Consider the following 12,818-nt stretch of genomic DNA (forward strand, 5'->3'; position numbering starts at 1 on the left):
CACTGAGAGTTTTTCTGTCTTTATTTCTTTAACATTTTATTTATAAGATGGGTTGGTAGATATTTGGGAAGGGGGTGTCTGCAATATCATAGACTATAGCAATTTCAGCTACTGCTATTGCCATGAGGAAGTTATTTCTTCTCTTGTAAAAAATTCAGGGGTTTATTTGTCTGGATGTTGAAAAAAGATGTAGAGTATATTTTTGTGTAAAGGAAATGGAGCGAATATATTTTTTCTCCAAGCTGATACTGCAGGAGCCATGCAAGTATCAGCCTTTGAACAGGATAAGTATTAAAAACCCAAATAAAAGCTCTGCAAGGTGAAACAGTTAAGATTTGTGGAATTCTTAGCTAACTCAGCAATTGGTCCCTTGGTCCTGGTTGCTGAGGGTGGCTCCGCATTGCAAATATGTGTCAGAATTATGAACAAATTTGGCATATGGATCTAAAAATCTATGAGAGTCTAGCACAAAGAGTGAATAAAACTTTTTTTTGGAGGGGGAGAAGTTGAATATATAGGTAGTAAGATAAAGTTAAGATTGCCTTAGAAATTACTCTCTTAACTTTATGTTTTTGAGAGTCCTATATTTCTTAAACATTTCATTTGAAATATACCATTGATTCTAGAGCCACAGTTTTCGAAGGAACAAGAGCTCTTTGCTAGTATCAACACCACGAGGGTGAAGCTGAACCTGATAGGTTGGAATGATGGTGGTTGTCCCATCACCTCCTTCACCCTGGAGTACCGGCCATTTGGGACAACAGTGTGGACAACCGCCCAGCGGACATCCCTGTCAAAGTCCTACATACTTTATGACCTCCAGGAGGCAACCTGGTATGAACTGCAAATGAGAGTGTGCAACAGTGCTGGCTGTGCAGAAAAACAAGCCAAATTTGCAACACTCAATTATGATGGCAGTAAGTATGTATTTTTATTTCCATGTCTGGGATACCGATTTTGCTCTGTTTTCCTATGTGATTTTTTTTTTTGCTTCTCTTTCTTTCCTGTTTCTCTTCCCCCTCCCATAAACCCCTTTTGAATCTGCTAGCCATGCTGACAGAGGGGTAACAGCCTCAAAGGCATAAAATGTCTCCTGATTTCATAGCAACAGTCTGCAAGGCAGAAAAGAGGAATTTATTTGTCCTCAGTGAGGAAAAGCTCCAGCGCCAATCAGCCATGAGACACATAACCATTGGACACCAGGTGTCACTAGTTCCAGTGATCACAGAAGCACTTTAATAGTGTTTCATGCATCTCTTCCATGAAATATGTGAATATTTGTCTCCTGTACAATTGGTTCCTGGAGCCATTCACAAGGGTGACTGGCCTCATTGCTATTCCATGCAGTGTCCTTGTGACACAGAGGAGCAGCTAACCAGCTTGTCTTCCAGGAAAGCCTCCAAACAACATCCTCCAAGGGCAAAGCAACAGCAATGCTATTATCCATATTTACAGACAGGGGAGAGTGAAACTAATGGCCATGACAGATGAGTCTGTCATGCCCAGCAGCAGGGCACAGGGGATGAAGGCATTGCTGTATCCTGCCCTTCTGCCAGGGTTACTGCTTACCCTGCAAAAGCCAGGACAAGAAGGCAAGAGCAAAAGTGCCAATTTGTCAGTCAGTCCAGCTCTTATCCTGTTATGTTTATTGAAAATGATGGTGGCACATGTGTGCTTCTGCTGGCTCTATAGTGGGAACTGGCTGGCAAAAAAGCAGCGCAGATGGCTCCAGATGGCAATCTCTTGAATTGCGGTAGTATGGCTTGCCAGAGCTTTTCTGGAGACATCCAGTGTAAAATGCTGTTCTGCTGCCAAGGATATTGTGCTGTATTGTGCAACCACTTGGCGATATCAGTACTGTTAAATTAAACAACAGAACTAGTGAGCAAGCTCAAACAAGAACCGACAATTGTCCAGTTACAGCACCAAACTGCTAATCATTCATAACTCTGTGTTGGTAAGACATCTGCCTGCCACGGTTTCGTCCCACGCAAACCAGCACTCTCCAGGAGAATACCAATGTATGGCCTGGGGAAGAGCAAACAACAGTGACTGTTCCAGTCAGAAGTGTGGAATCAGTTGGAATCAAGCAAGGTTTAAACCTTAGCATCTTACACATCCTCTAATGCTATCACAGTCTTTGCACTAGGAACTCTTCAGTTCTTGCAGATGATAAATGACACATGCCCTCACAGCTCACTCTTTTGTGAATAGCATATCCTCTCATGTTTTCCTGGGCTACTGCTTCTGGTCAGATAGAAAATTTCTCCTTTATGACATTGGTGGTTTTGTTTGTCAAGCATGCTTTGCCAGGACTATATTGTGCCTTAGAGAGACAGCATGATTTCAAATACTGACCGCAAGGTTAAAGAGGAATATGTGGATGGAAAAGCGAATTTCAAGTTTCAAATTTTCCAAATTTGTTACATATGATGCAGAACTAAAATGATGATGATGATTTATTATCATCATTATTATTTAAAATTAAGGTAGTGTATTCCCACATTAAAGATTTCATAGAATAACTATTTCAGTTCTTCTAATGCAAAAGTTGTCCCTAAAAAGCCACAACTCCCCATTCATTTTTTCCTTGGTTAGTTGTGTTGGCTTAAGGCACTTCAGAGTTGAAAAATGGTGCCTGATTAGAAATCAACATTTTCTATCAATACTTCATGCAGAAATTTTTCCTTTTATAGGGAGTGACTTTCATATACAAAAAGCATTACAATGGAAACTTCTTGGCCAGCTCAATTTTTGAATGCTAACCCTACCTCTACCACTGATTCTTCTTATGATGCGAGATTAGTCCCTTCCAGCTTCCAGGGGTAACAGTTGCCTTTAGAATGAAACAGATACAGGGATAGTACTTTGAAGATTAGATAAAAAAATCTGAAGTATGAAAGTTTGAGGATACCAAATGCTTGTTCCTAACCTTAGGAGCTTTAGCAGCCTTAAGATAAAGCCTTTGTAAACTTTGCAGAAATCCTTGAGTTATGTGGATTTCACTGTGAAAGTGAAACTGGAGTTTCAGTCATTTTGCTTGGACTGCAGTAGCTGATTGTTATCTGTGATAGAGCTCTGGAGAAATACCACGGCTAAGTATTCTTTACCTTAAATCTCTTCATGGTGAATTAGGTCAGAAGGTTAATGACAGATCTACATGAGACTTTTTGCTTTCTGTTCATAGATATTTCAGCTAACCACTTTCTGCCTACAGACTTTATGACCTTCTTGCCCTTTGTTTTTCAGAACATTTGCACTCAATACTTAAGAAGATATTTTTAGCAATGTGCAGCTGTAGCTTGTAGTACTGCAAAGGAGCTTCCTGACTCAGAGATCAGCTACTCAGTAGCCCTGACATTAAATCAGATTAGCTTGCTAGCTGCTCTAAGCTATCCTAATTGATTCTAGCCCACCAAGGGACCAACCATGAAGAACAGTTAAGACACAGGAAAACATTTGGTGGCCTGAAAGTCACCAGGTACAATGCAAGATGCTGGAAGGGCTGCAATATAAGGGAAAATGGAGGCTGAGACATTATAATTGCAACTTCTATGAAGCACCAGTAAAGCAGGCTAACAAAGGAGGATGGTGAATTAACATGGGAAAAATAATAAAATCAACCAAACCTCCCCATGTGTCTGGGACTTTGTCCTGAGAAAAGCTTTGACTATTCCACTCCTAGCCAACACCTAGAATGACAACAAATGTTGAAATGGTGTTTACTCAATGGACAGCTGGTTTATCTTTTCACAATTTCTAATAAAATCACCAAATACCCAAAAATGGATAATGTGAAAGATATGTACATTTGTGGTATGTTTTTTAAATTAAGCTTGTACTGCCTGTATATAGCATTATAAGGCTTACACTTTACTTGGAAAAGGTATGGAAAATTATAATCACCTAAACGCTTAAGATTTAACTGAAATTAATGCCACTCTTAATTTGATTTTCATCAAAGTATTAAGGAGAGCAAGACATAATTTTAGGAAATCTTGAACCCAGCAATCCTTAGCCAGTGATCTGCGGGACTTTAATTGGGAGCAAAATTTGGCCTTTTTTTATTCAGGAGGGTTTAGGAGGATTTAGAGACAGCTATCAGTACTGCGGTCAGGAGCTTGAAGTTCTTTCCATTTTTGTCATTCCTTCATCTGATCATTTTCTTTGCCTTTAAAATAGTGCAAAAACTACATCTCAGTTAAGACAAGATGAAAAATCTGCTGTGTGTAATGTAAAATTAGAAAAATTGGGAAAATTATGGGGAAGAACTGCAATACAACAGTAGAAAAATATTCAAAATGCAATTGTAAGAGAATAAATTTTCTAAAGTACCTGATACAGGTTTGCATGGTTGTAGCTTTTCTGTTTATCTTCATCCCTTTAGGGGACTACTTTTCTCATCATGTGCAACTCAAATAGCTCTTCTGAAAAAAACATGGCTTAGAATTCTACTTTTGCAGTGTGGTTATGGCACTCACATTGTACTGCATCATATCACTTTTACTTTTCTGATACTGTATTATACATAATGAGATATATCACTCAATGCAGCAATTACAATGCAAAAAAGGATGTGCCTATTCTTTTATCTCACTCTAGCTAGTTTTATATTTCAGTAGCTGGTTAAAATTGAATAGCTTCTGCCAAAAGTCATCACAGTTCACAATACTTGCGTGTTTCTATCCCTTTTCAACCAAATTTGCATTTTATAGCTTCGTATGTGGTTGCACTCAGCAGTTTAATAGTAATCAGGAAATGAGTGAGAAGTCTGCCATGACTAAACAGCCTTCCAGAGAAAGTGCTACCTTCTTCTCACATCCTTTAGAAGTAAAGAAAAAAGAACTGAAAAGTTCTGTATTATATGTCACCAGGAAGCCAGGTATATTCAAAATGCAGATATGTCCCAAAATGAAAAAGTGAGCTGCCTGCTGATGCCAGTAGTTTTTAGATTCATTTCCTTCATTTCAACCAAAATTTGATTGTTTCTATCCAGTATTACTCTGCTGTTTTACTGATGAGTCAGACACTCTGGCAAATTAGCATCAGGCTGGCTGTCTGAATTTCAGATCAATATCACTGCTGCACCCCTAAGAGGTGATACAAGAATGTTTCTGTGCAAAGGATTTATTTCATGTATGAAGCACAAAATGAACTTTGTCAAATATTGTCCGTCCTTAGAAAAGCCTATCAGAAAGTATGTATATGTGGCAGCGGTGTTATTTTCCTACAGTAGAATAATATACGTAGGTAGTAATTCTGCAATCTGTTGCAGCTTTGTAATGACTTAATATGACTTCAAATTAATCATAGTATTTAACTGTATACTGGGCATGGTTTTCTTTCATCAATGAATGATTGTCTTGATTTCTGATAATCTATGAGTCTCTGCAGTCAGTGCCTTGTTACCAGTGTGACTGGTTATGTGTGCGCTGCCATTACACATGCGTACATAGCATCCACCCTGAACACAATGAATCCTTCTTAATGTTCTGCATGCAACTGAAGCACATGAAATATTCCCTGAGACCTCAATCTTTTGTCTTCGTTAATAGGCATCTAATATCATGACCCTGTTTCCAGGTACAATCCCTCCACTCATTAAGTCAGTTGTGCAGAGTGAGGAGGGGCTGGCAACCAACGAAGGGCTAAAGATGCTGGTGACCATCTCCTGTATCTTGGTTGGGGTCTTGCTGCTTTTTGTGATGCTGCTCATCGTGCGGAGGAGGAGGAGAGAGCAGAGACTGAAGAGGCTGAGAGGTAAGATGAGAGCTGTGGCATTTACTTCTACATATGCATACTCCCTCAACATGAAAGTGCAAGTGGGGCTGCACGTGACCAGTGTTCAGCCCCCAGTTGATGTCATTTTCCTGCAATATGGAACCAACATGAGGCAACAAAGCATTTGTGTTTTCTACAGAAATTCCTTCTTTTTCATTTGGCAGTAAGTTTCTAAGAAATGACTCATGTATCCAATGTTACTATTTTGCATGAGGGAAAAGAAATCAGTTGTCATGTATTGGTGTTTGGTTTCCTTTTATTTTTTTCCTGTTGTTTGTTTCTCTTGCAAATGGTCTTGATAACCTAAAGTATTTTTTCAAAGAATGAAACCAGGTGTTTTGAAGGGGATTTCAATTTTCCAGCAAATGCCAACCATGATTACTGAGTTTTAAAATGAATATAGCCGCTTGTTAGTATAGGCTAGAAAACACAACCCGCCATTCTCAGATTTGTTACCACATCTTTTTCACTATGATGCGTTAGAACACAGCTATTACAACACTTTATTCTTCAGTGAGCTTCCATTGTTGCTGATCTACGTTTTCTCTAATCCTTATTCAAATTCAGGTGTTTGCCATGTGAATGTTATAGATCTGATAAATACCCGTGGCTGAACTGCAGTCAGGCTTTGACTCTTGCGGTCACCCACTTCCTGCACTCAGCCCTGTAGGATTTTTACTAGCAGACAACAGCAGATCTTACACTGAAGGTATTTGGGAAAAAACCTTTCAAATCTCACACTGAATAAATATTAAAGCAATTTGTCATCTGCAAAATTAAGGCTAATCATTTCCAAGAGCCACTGAATTGTTCAGTTACTTTTCTTTTAACCAAAATATGATCATGGTATATATTACAACCAGTGTCAACTGTATGAATTTGATCTCACCTTGACATCTACTCACCTCTCTTTTGGGTCTCATTTTGTCCTTTGTAACAATAGTTTGGATGTTTTTGCAAAAAAAGTCAGAGATACAAGGCTCTTAGGCATTGGCAAATTCATAGATCAAAGACAACAAGTAGCCTTATGGTTCATGCATAGCTCCAGAAATCAGGACATATGGACGCTTTAGCTTCGTATTGTATAATAGGTTTTTCATTCAAAGCCTTTTGTCGTTTACCTCTGTGCACTTTTGTTTTTTCATTAAAAAAAGGTTGCTAAAGGGTGAAGAAAGTGTTGTCTTATCTTCTCAGAAATACTGTGGAATTTCGTCCAGTAATTAGTAGGATATTTTGAGCTCCTTGGCTCCAGGAAAAGATGGCTATACACGTTTAGTTTTTCATGATTAGTTTATAAATATTCATAGATGTTTTACTTATGATACCTTAAGGAAGGCTGATGACTGTTGGCAGTATGGCTTTTGCATAACATAAGATTTCTCTGAATTATTTTCTCTCAGAATGTAGGAATTCAGAAAAATATCTGAGCTTCTCTTAAGCATAGGCAGTGGCAAAGAATTCATCAGTACTTTTGGTAAAAGACATCATCATTTAACTAACATTTCTGTAAGAGCTGCATCTCACTTATCTAAATCTGTTGAGCTGCAGCTCGACATCCCAGCCATCTGGCCTTGTTAGACTTCTGTCTGCTTACAGGGACTGAAGTTCTTTCTTCTATCATATTTTCAACCTCCAAGGATATTCCTTTATACATAGTAGTAACCAAATAATTTCTTAATGTTTTTATTGATAAATGAAACAGATGAATATTCTTCAATTTTTCTGTGTAATTTTCCCATCATTTGTTAGTTTCAAGGATTTTATCTGGTCCCTTTGTAATCTTTAGGTACCATTCCTCATCTGTGTATGGTGGAAATTAACACAGTATTTCACCAACAGATATATCAGCACCACATAGAGAGGTAACAACCTTTCTTCTTTCCCTTTATGGTCTCTGTATCAGCAGGGATCACCTTTCTGAGTGCAACATTATTTTAAAATTTTGTGCTTAACATCTTATCTATTGAGACCATCTGACAGTTATCTGATTACAGTGCAACAGGGTAACATTCTCCATTTTATAGTTATGGCTTGTATTCCTGATGTATGACCTTATACTAATACAAATACATGGCCAACTTGTGGCCAAGCTACCATATGATTCAGGTTGTTATGACTTAGTGACCTGGCATTTTCATTATATTTTGGCTACCTAATTCTTGTGCCATTTTTAAACTTTCATCAAATATTATTTCATTTACTCCAGACTACTGATAAAAATACCAAGTGTGATGTCCCATGGTGCATGATGAAAATAAATACTCTCTGCTTTTAAAATTGTAGTTCGAATATATTGAAACCCCTGTAAAATGGCTGCTATGTTATTTTTTTGCATCATGCTACTATGATATCAATGTATTTTGAGGTATCATAGCTGCTCTAGAGAAATACAAGTATTTTAATGTTATTTAATTGTATCTCAGTGAGAGTTTTTTTCATTGTCATCAATTCCCAATGAATTTTAATCTCATTGTAAAAAAATCAACTTTGTGTGACATGGCTGATTGACCACGAGTCTGTATTGATTGGCATCAATTATTCCATCTCCTTTAATTGATTTCATCAAGCCTTTCTTCTTTTTTTCTTTTTTTCTTTTTTTTCTAGTCATTTTGCTTATTGCCAAGATCAGATTGATAGAACTTCAGTAATTCAGATTTTTTTTTAATTCATTCTTTTTGAAGACTGATCCCTTGTTAGCTCTTTTCTGTTCTTCTGGAAGTTACTTCATGTTCTAAAAGTCTTACTGATACTCAGAATTGCCATTCTAGAGAGCTAAGCTCTGCAAAAGAAATCCTGTGTGCAGGCTTTTCTGATCTCTTAACTGAGAAAAATGTTTTGCTCTAGTACTTTTTGTGTGCAGCTTATATCTGAATTAGTTTTGAAATTGAAATCCTGTCATTATTACTTGATATGTATCACCTGGTGGGGCTTCTTTGAAGTATAGGACTCATTTTTCCTAAATCACAATTTCACCATCAACTCTCTTCTAGTGTACATCAGAAAGAATAGTTTCCACAGTGGGACCTTCTAAAAGAATTTATACAAGTTACAGATGTAATTCTTGCTTTTGTGGCTCCAGGAGATGTGTTCTCTTTGAACCTGCTTGACAAAGAAGAGTGGGAATTGTAAATTTATTTCCTATACATTCTGCATGCAAACATTTGTATCTATGCTTATAGACAGTGGGTTTGTGGTTCCAGTTTCCGTGGAGCAAATGCAGAATAAGAACAGCAGTTTCTCCATTCTTAATCCTTTTACTCCTTGTTTTAGCATATTGGGACAAGTAAACCTTTGTCTTCCTCCTGTTTCACCCCAGTATGATTTATTTCGTCAGAAGTACATACTCTGTTTAAAAAGAAAGCATAGTTTTCATCAAAGCCCTGATTTTTGCCCAATTTAGTAGCTCCACAAGACAATTGACAAAAAGGTCAATTAACTGCTGAAGTTCATGCAGCCATTCAATAGGTCAGCATAAGTTATAAAAAAGAAACCTGATGACTTACCACTCTTTGTCCTTACTATTAACCTAGCTCCACTACTACTGTAATGGTTTTCTCTGTTTTTAAATCCAACTCACCTTAATCCAAGCAGAAAGCAGCAGCACAGCATGATAGTTCAGAAGTGGCAGCATGCAATTTAATACTGTATCAGAGTCCCTGATTTCCCAGGTGGCAACCCAAATGTGTTGAGGATTTTAAAGGCGGCTGCCTCAGCAAATGGAAGTGAAGGCTGTCGTTGGGTCAGTGCCTGTCAGTTTAGTCATGTGTGAAACCCACAGTGAGGAGCAGTTTGTCTATTTCACTACGTCATGGGCTGACGTTTGGCTGGAGCAGGAGATCACCCCCTTCACTATGTCATTTTTAGCCTTCCCAAGCCCTGTTTTCCCCACATGAAAGCTGGGAGACAGTACACTGGCAGGGATACTGACTCATTTTATGAAGTGCTCTCAGTTTGCTACTCAAAAGTGTAATGTGGGAAATACACATTACAATCTGTAATCTATAGTCATTGATTTGTGAAACTGGCATTTCTCCTCTTGTAGGTGATGGTTTGGACACACTGTTACCATATTCAGTTGGGTTTAGGGTTTGCTTTGACAGCTGCATAAGATCTCTTATCTTCTTGGATGTTTGTTTTGGTCCAGTACTACGCTGGCCTGTGTAAAGTCATCGTTAACTACAGTAATGCTGCTTACTAGTATAATAATCTGCTTGAATAATTATTACTTTCAAACCCTGCTGATGGAGTTTTTTCTACAATACCTCCTGGTTCAGCTTTTTGACATGTAACATGATTTTTCATGGTGCCTCATATTATTTTTGATTAAAGATACACAATCTCGTCTGCATCTCTTTGACCAAAAATGAATATATGTTAAGCAGCATTTGAACGCGTGCCACATACATTTAATGGTGGGAAAGTAACATTTTTTCCAGATGCAGCATGGAACACGACCATATGCTGTGCTGCACCTGAGAACATGTGAGGGAAGTTGTTTCTTGTTTAATCCTGGTAAACAAATCTAAAAAGCAAACTGAACAACATTGGACCAGTTAACTTTCAGCTTTGTCCCTTCAGCTGTTCTTGAGTTGTGAAGTACTTGCACTGGCATCTATGGCCTTTATTTAAGGAGGAAACAATAGCATCACAAAAGGTGCTAGCTGAATTAAAACAATATTTACATGTTAGATCACTCTTATTATGTATTCTAGAGGGAGAATGGGTGCATAGTCTGTTCATGATCCTTATGCTGCTAGAATAATGAGAAACATCATAAAGTTTGCTGAAAACACCATGACTTGGAATAGAAAATAAATACAAATGTAACCAGAGCGATGCATTGAGATGGTAATTTATTTCTGCCTGAATTTTAAAGGCAGGATATTTAATAGGATCAGAAGCAAGTAAGTTGTTGTAGGTGAAGGATATCCAAGAGGTGATTAAGGAACAAAATAGGTGAGATGGAGAAAACAAAGTCAAATCCAGTAAATGTCTTGGCTGGTTCTGGTAGATTTAGAAGCAGCAGATAAAAGAAATTTAAAGTTTCACATATTAGAAGACTTGCTTAAAGACTTAGAACTTGGAATTGTTTTCTTCTTGGATTTGCTTCACTTGGTTGCACAAAAGGCTGCTTTGTTGCTGTGTGATAAACTTAAGGACTCTGGAGTCAGCATTTTTAAGTGAGTTTGTTTAGCAGCAGACTGCAGGAGAACAAAGCATAGCTGTCTGCTTTTGCTAAATAATACTATAGAAATTATTTTATTATGTTGATAAAGTTTTACAGAAATCTACCTGAATAACACTGGGCAAAACAGCCCTCAGCTGTGTCTTTGGACCTGATAAGTACCAGAATAACTATACCCCTAAAAGATTTTATGGTAACAATAGCAGCAATAACAAGAACAGGGGGTCTATTTTTCCTACAGCAGCACCTCATTTTGTAGGGCTGATCCATGTGGGAAAGTGCCATTTCCTCTCTTGTAATCAAAAAAGCTGAATTCTTGGAGACCTTGTTCAGACCTCCATGCAGTCAGGTTTGGTTTGGAAATGGCAGGTTGGCAACTGCTGATCCAGCTTGGGTTTGGCTTCTACCTGGAGATGGATGTCGAAATTTTTTCTTGCTTTTTCTTCCTACCTCACCTGTTCACTTACTAACCGTGGCATAAAGGAAAAGGGATACCCATTATTTGCTAAACTCTTCCTTATTCTATTACATTTCTGCAGTTTTTTCTAGTTAAGCTAATGGTAGCTTGTACTTCTGTAAGCATTTCTGGTGCTACTGAGGAATTTAACAGGGATATCTGGGGCATAAATGCAGCTTCATCAAAAGTAGAGACTTTTAGAGATGATTTCATTCTTGCCATTGATCTGAGAAACAACAGTGGTCTTACAGCTGATTCAAATAAATTCCTAATAATAAATCCGTAAAACAGATCTTCTCTTCTGATGACATTTCTTCTGTTTTCTTCTAGATGCAAAGAGTTTGGCTGAAATGCTTATGAGGTAAGAATAGATTTCTTAAAATTTGAATTGATTAATTGAAAAATATCTGTCAACTATGGCATTACATTTAAACATTATTATAGAGACAGAGAAGTTTCTGTTTGAGTTTTTCTGAGAACCTTCTGTTCCTAGATCCTTCTTGAAAGCACACTATTTGACTGTTGGCTAAAAACTAACTGATGGTTAGAAATGGGAGAAAAAAGAAAACAATGTGAATAGTATCTGTGAGGGAATACAATGGTAAAAAACTGAGCACTTGTGTTAGTGGATTAAATTGTAGAAGCAGTGTAGGTCTGTTTGGATATTTAGCCTATTCAGAAAAACATTTTCACAATATGAACCAAAGTAATTGCTTTTCAGAAATCATCTAATTAAAGTCAGTAAATGCTTGGATGCGAGTACCTCTAAACATTTGTTATATTTATGTAATTCACTATTGCTAGCTGTATATACCCAAAGGTACAGAAGAGCATGTAAATCCCTGTATTATTTTTCATTTCTGTTCCATCAGTTCAGCATCCAGAAATCTAATTCAGTTGTTGAAATGCAACAGAATAACTATCCTGGCACCACAATTCTTTCAAAGACAGAAATCTCATATCTTCAATATTTATTGTTTTGTCCAAAGTTTAAAATTTCTACATGTATTTGAAAATGGGATCACCAAAGGATTATTTTTAAGTATAAATGAGTTTTGGTTTTATTTTAAGGCAACAAGTTTGAGTTGTCAGATATTTTACCAAATGAACTGTACTCTAAGCTTCCTCACCCATGAGTAATTTCACCTGCTATTGTAAGACTATACTTACCTAAGACATGGTGAAGGTTGGTTTTAGTGTCAACTCAGCTCTACACCAACAGTCTGCAAATACATCTGAATAGTCCCACTGATGGTAACAAGACTGGTCATGCCAGTCAGGTCATACACTTCCTACCTGCCTGTTAGAAACCCCTGCTAGCAGCAGATTGCAGTTTTAAGCAACATCAGGAAGATATGCTCTTTATATTTTTCAGTGTAGCAGAAAGCTACGCAG

The 12,818-nt window shown here is 37.5% G+C and overlaps 1 protein-coding gene across 3 annotated transcripts in view; it reads left to right on the forward strand.

Moving 5' to 3' along the window:
• Window positions 1-12,818, forward strand: part of DSCAM (DS cell adhesion molecule) — a 455,521-nt gene that overhangs the window by 407,337 nt on the left and 35,366 nt on the right. For all 3 annotated transcript variants that reach the window (XM_061453544.1, XM_061453545.1, XM_061453546.1), the window contains 3 exons: window positions 627-917; window positions 5,584-5,760; window positions 11,754-11,784. In XM_061453544.1, coding sequence (XP_061309528.1) covers window positions 627-917; window positions 5,584-5,760; window positions 11,754-11,784 — 499 coding nt within the window. The remainder of the gene's footprint in view (window positions 1-626; window positions 918-5,583; window positions 5,761-11,753; window positions 11,785-12,818) is intronic.

This window comes from Pezoporus flaviventris, unplaced genomic scaffold (genome assembly GCF_033815535.1).
Source record: "Pezoporus flaviventris isolate CSIRO_AGI_PZ_B2104156 unplaced genomic scaffold, CSIRO_AGI_Pfla_v1 ptg000015l, whole genome shotgun sequence".
Classification (NCBI taxonomy): domain Eukaryota; kingdom Metazoa; phylum Chordata; class Aves; order Psittaciformes; family Psittacidae; genus Pezoporus; species Pezoporus flaviventris.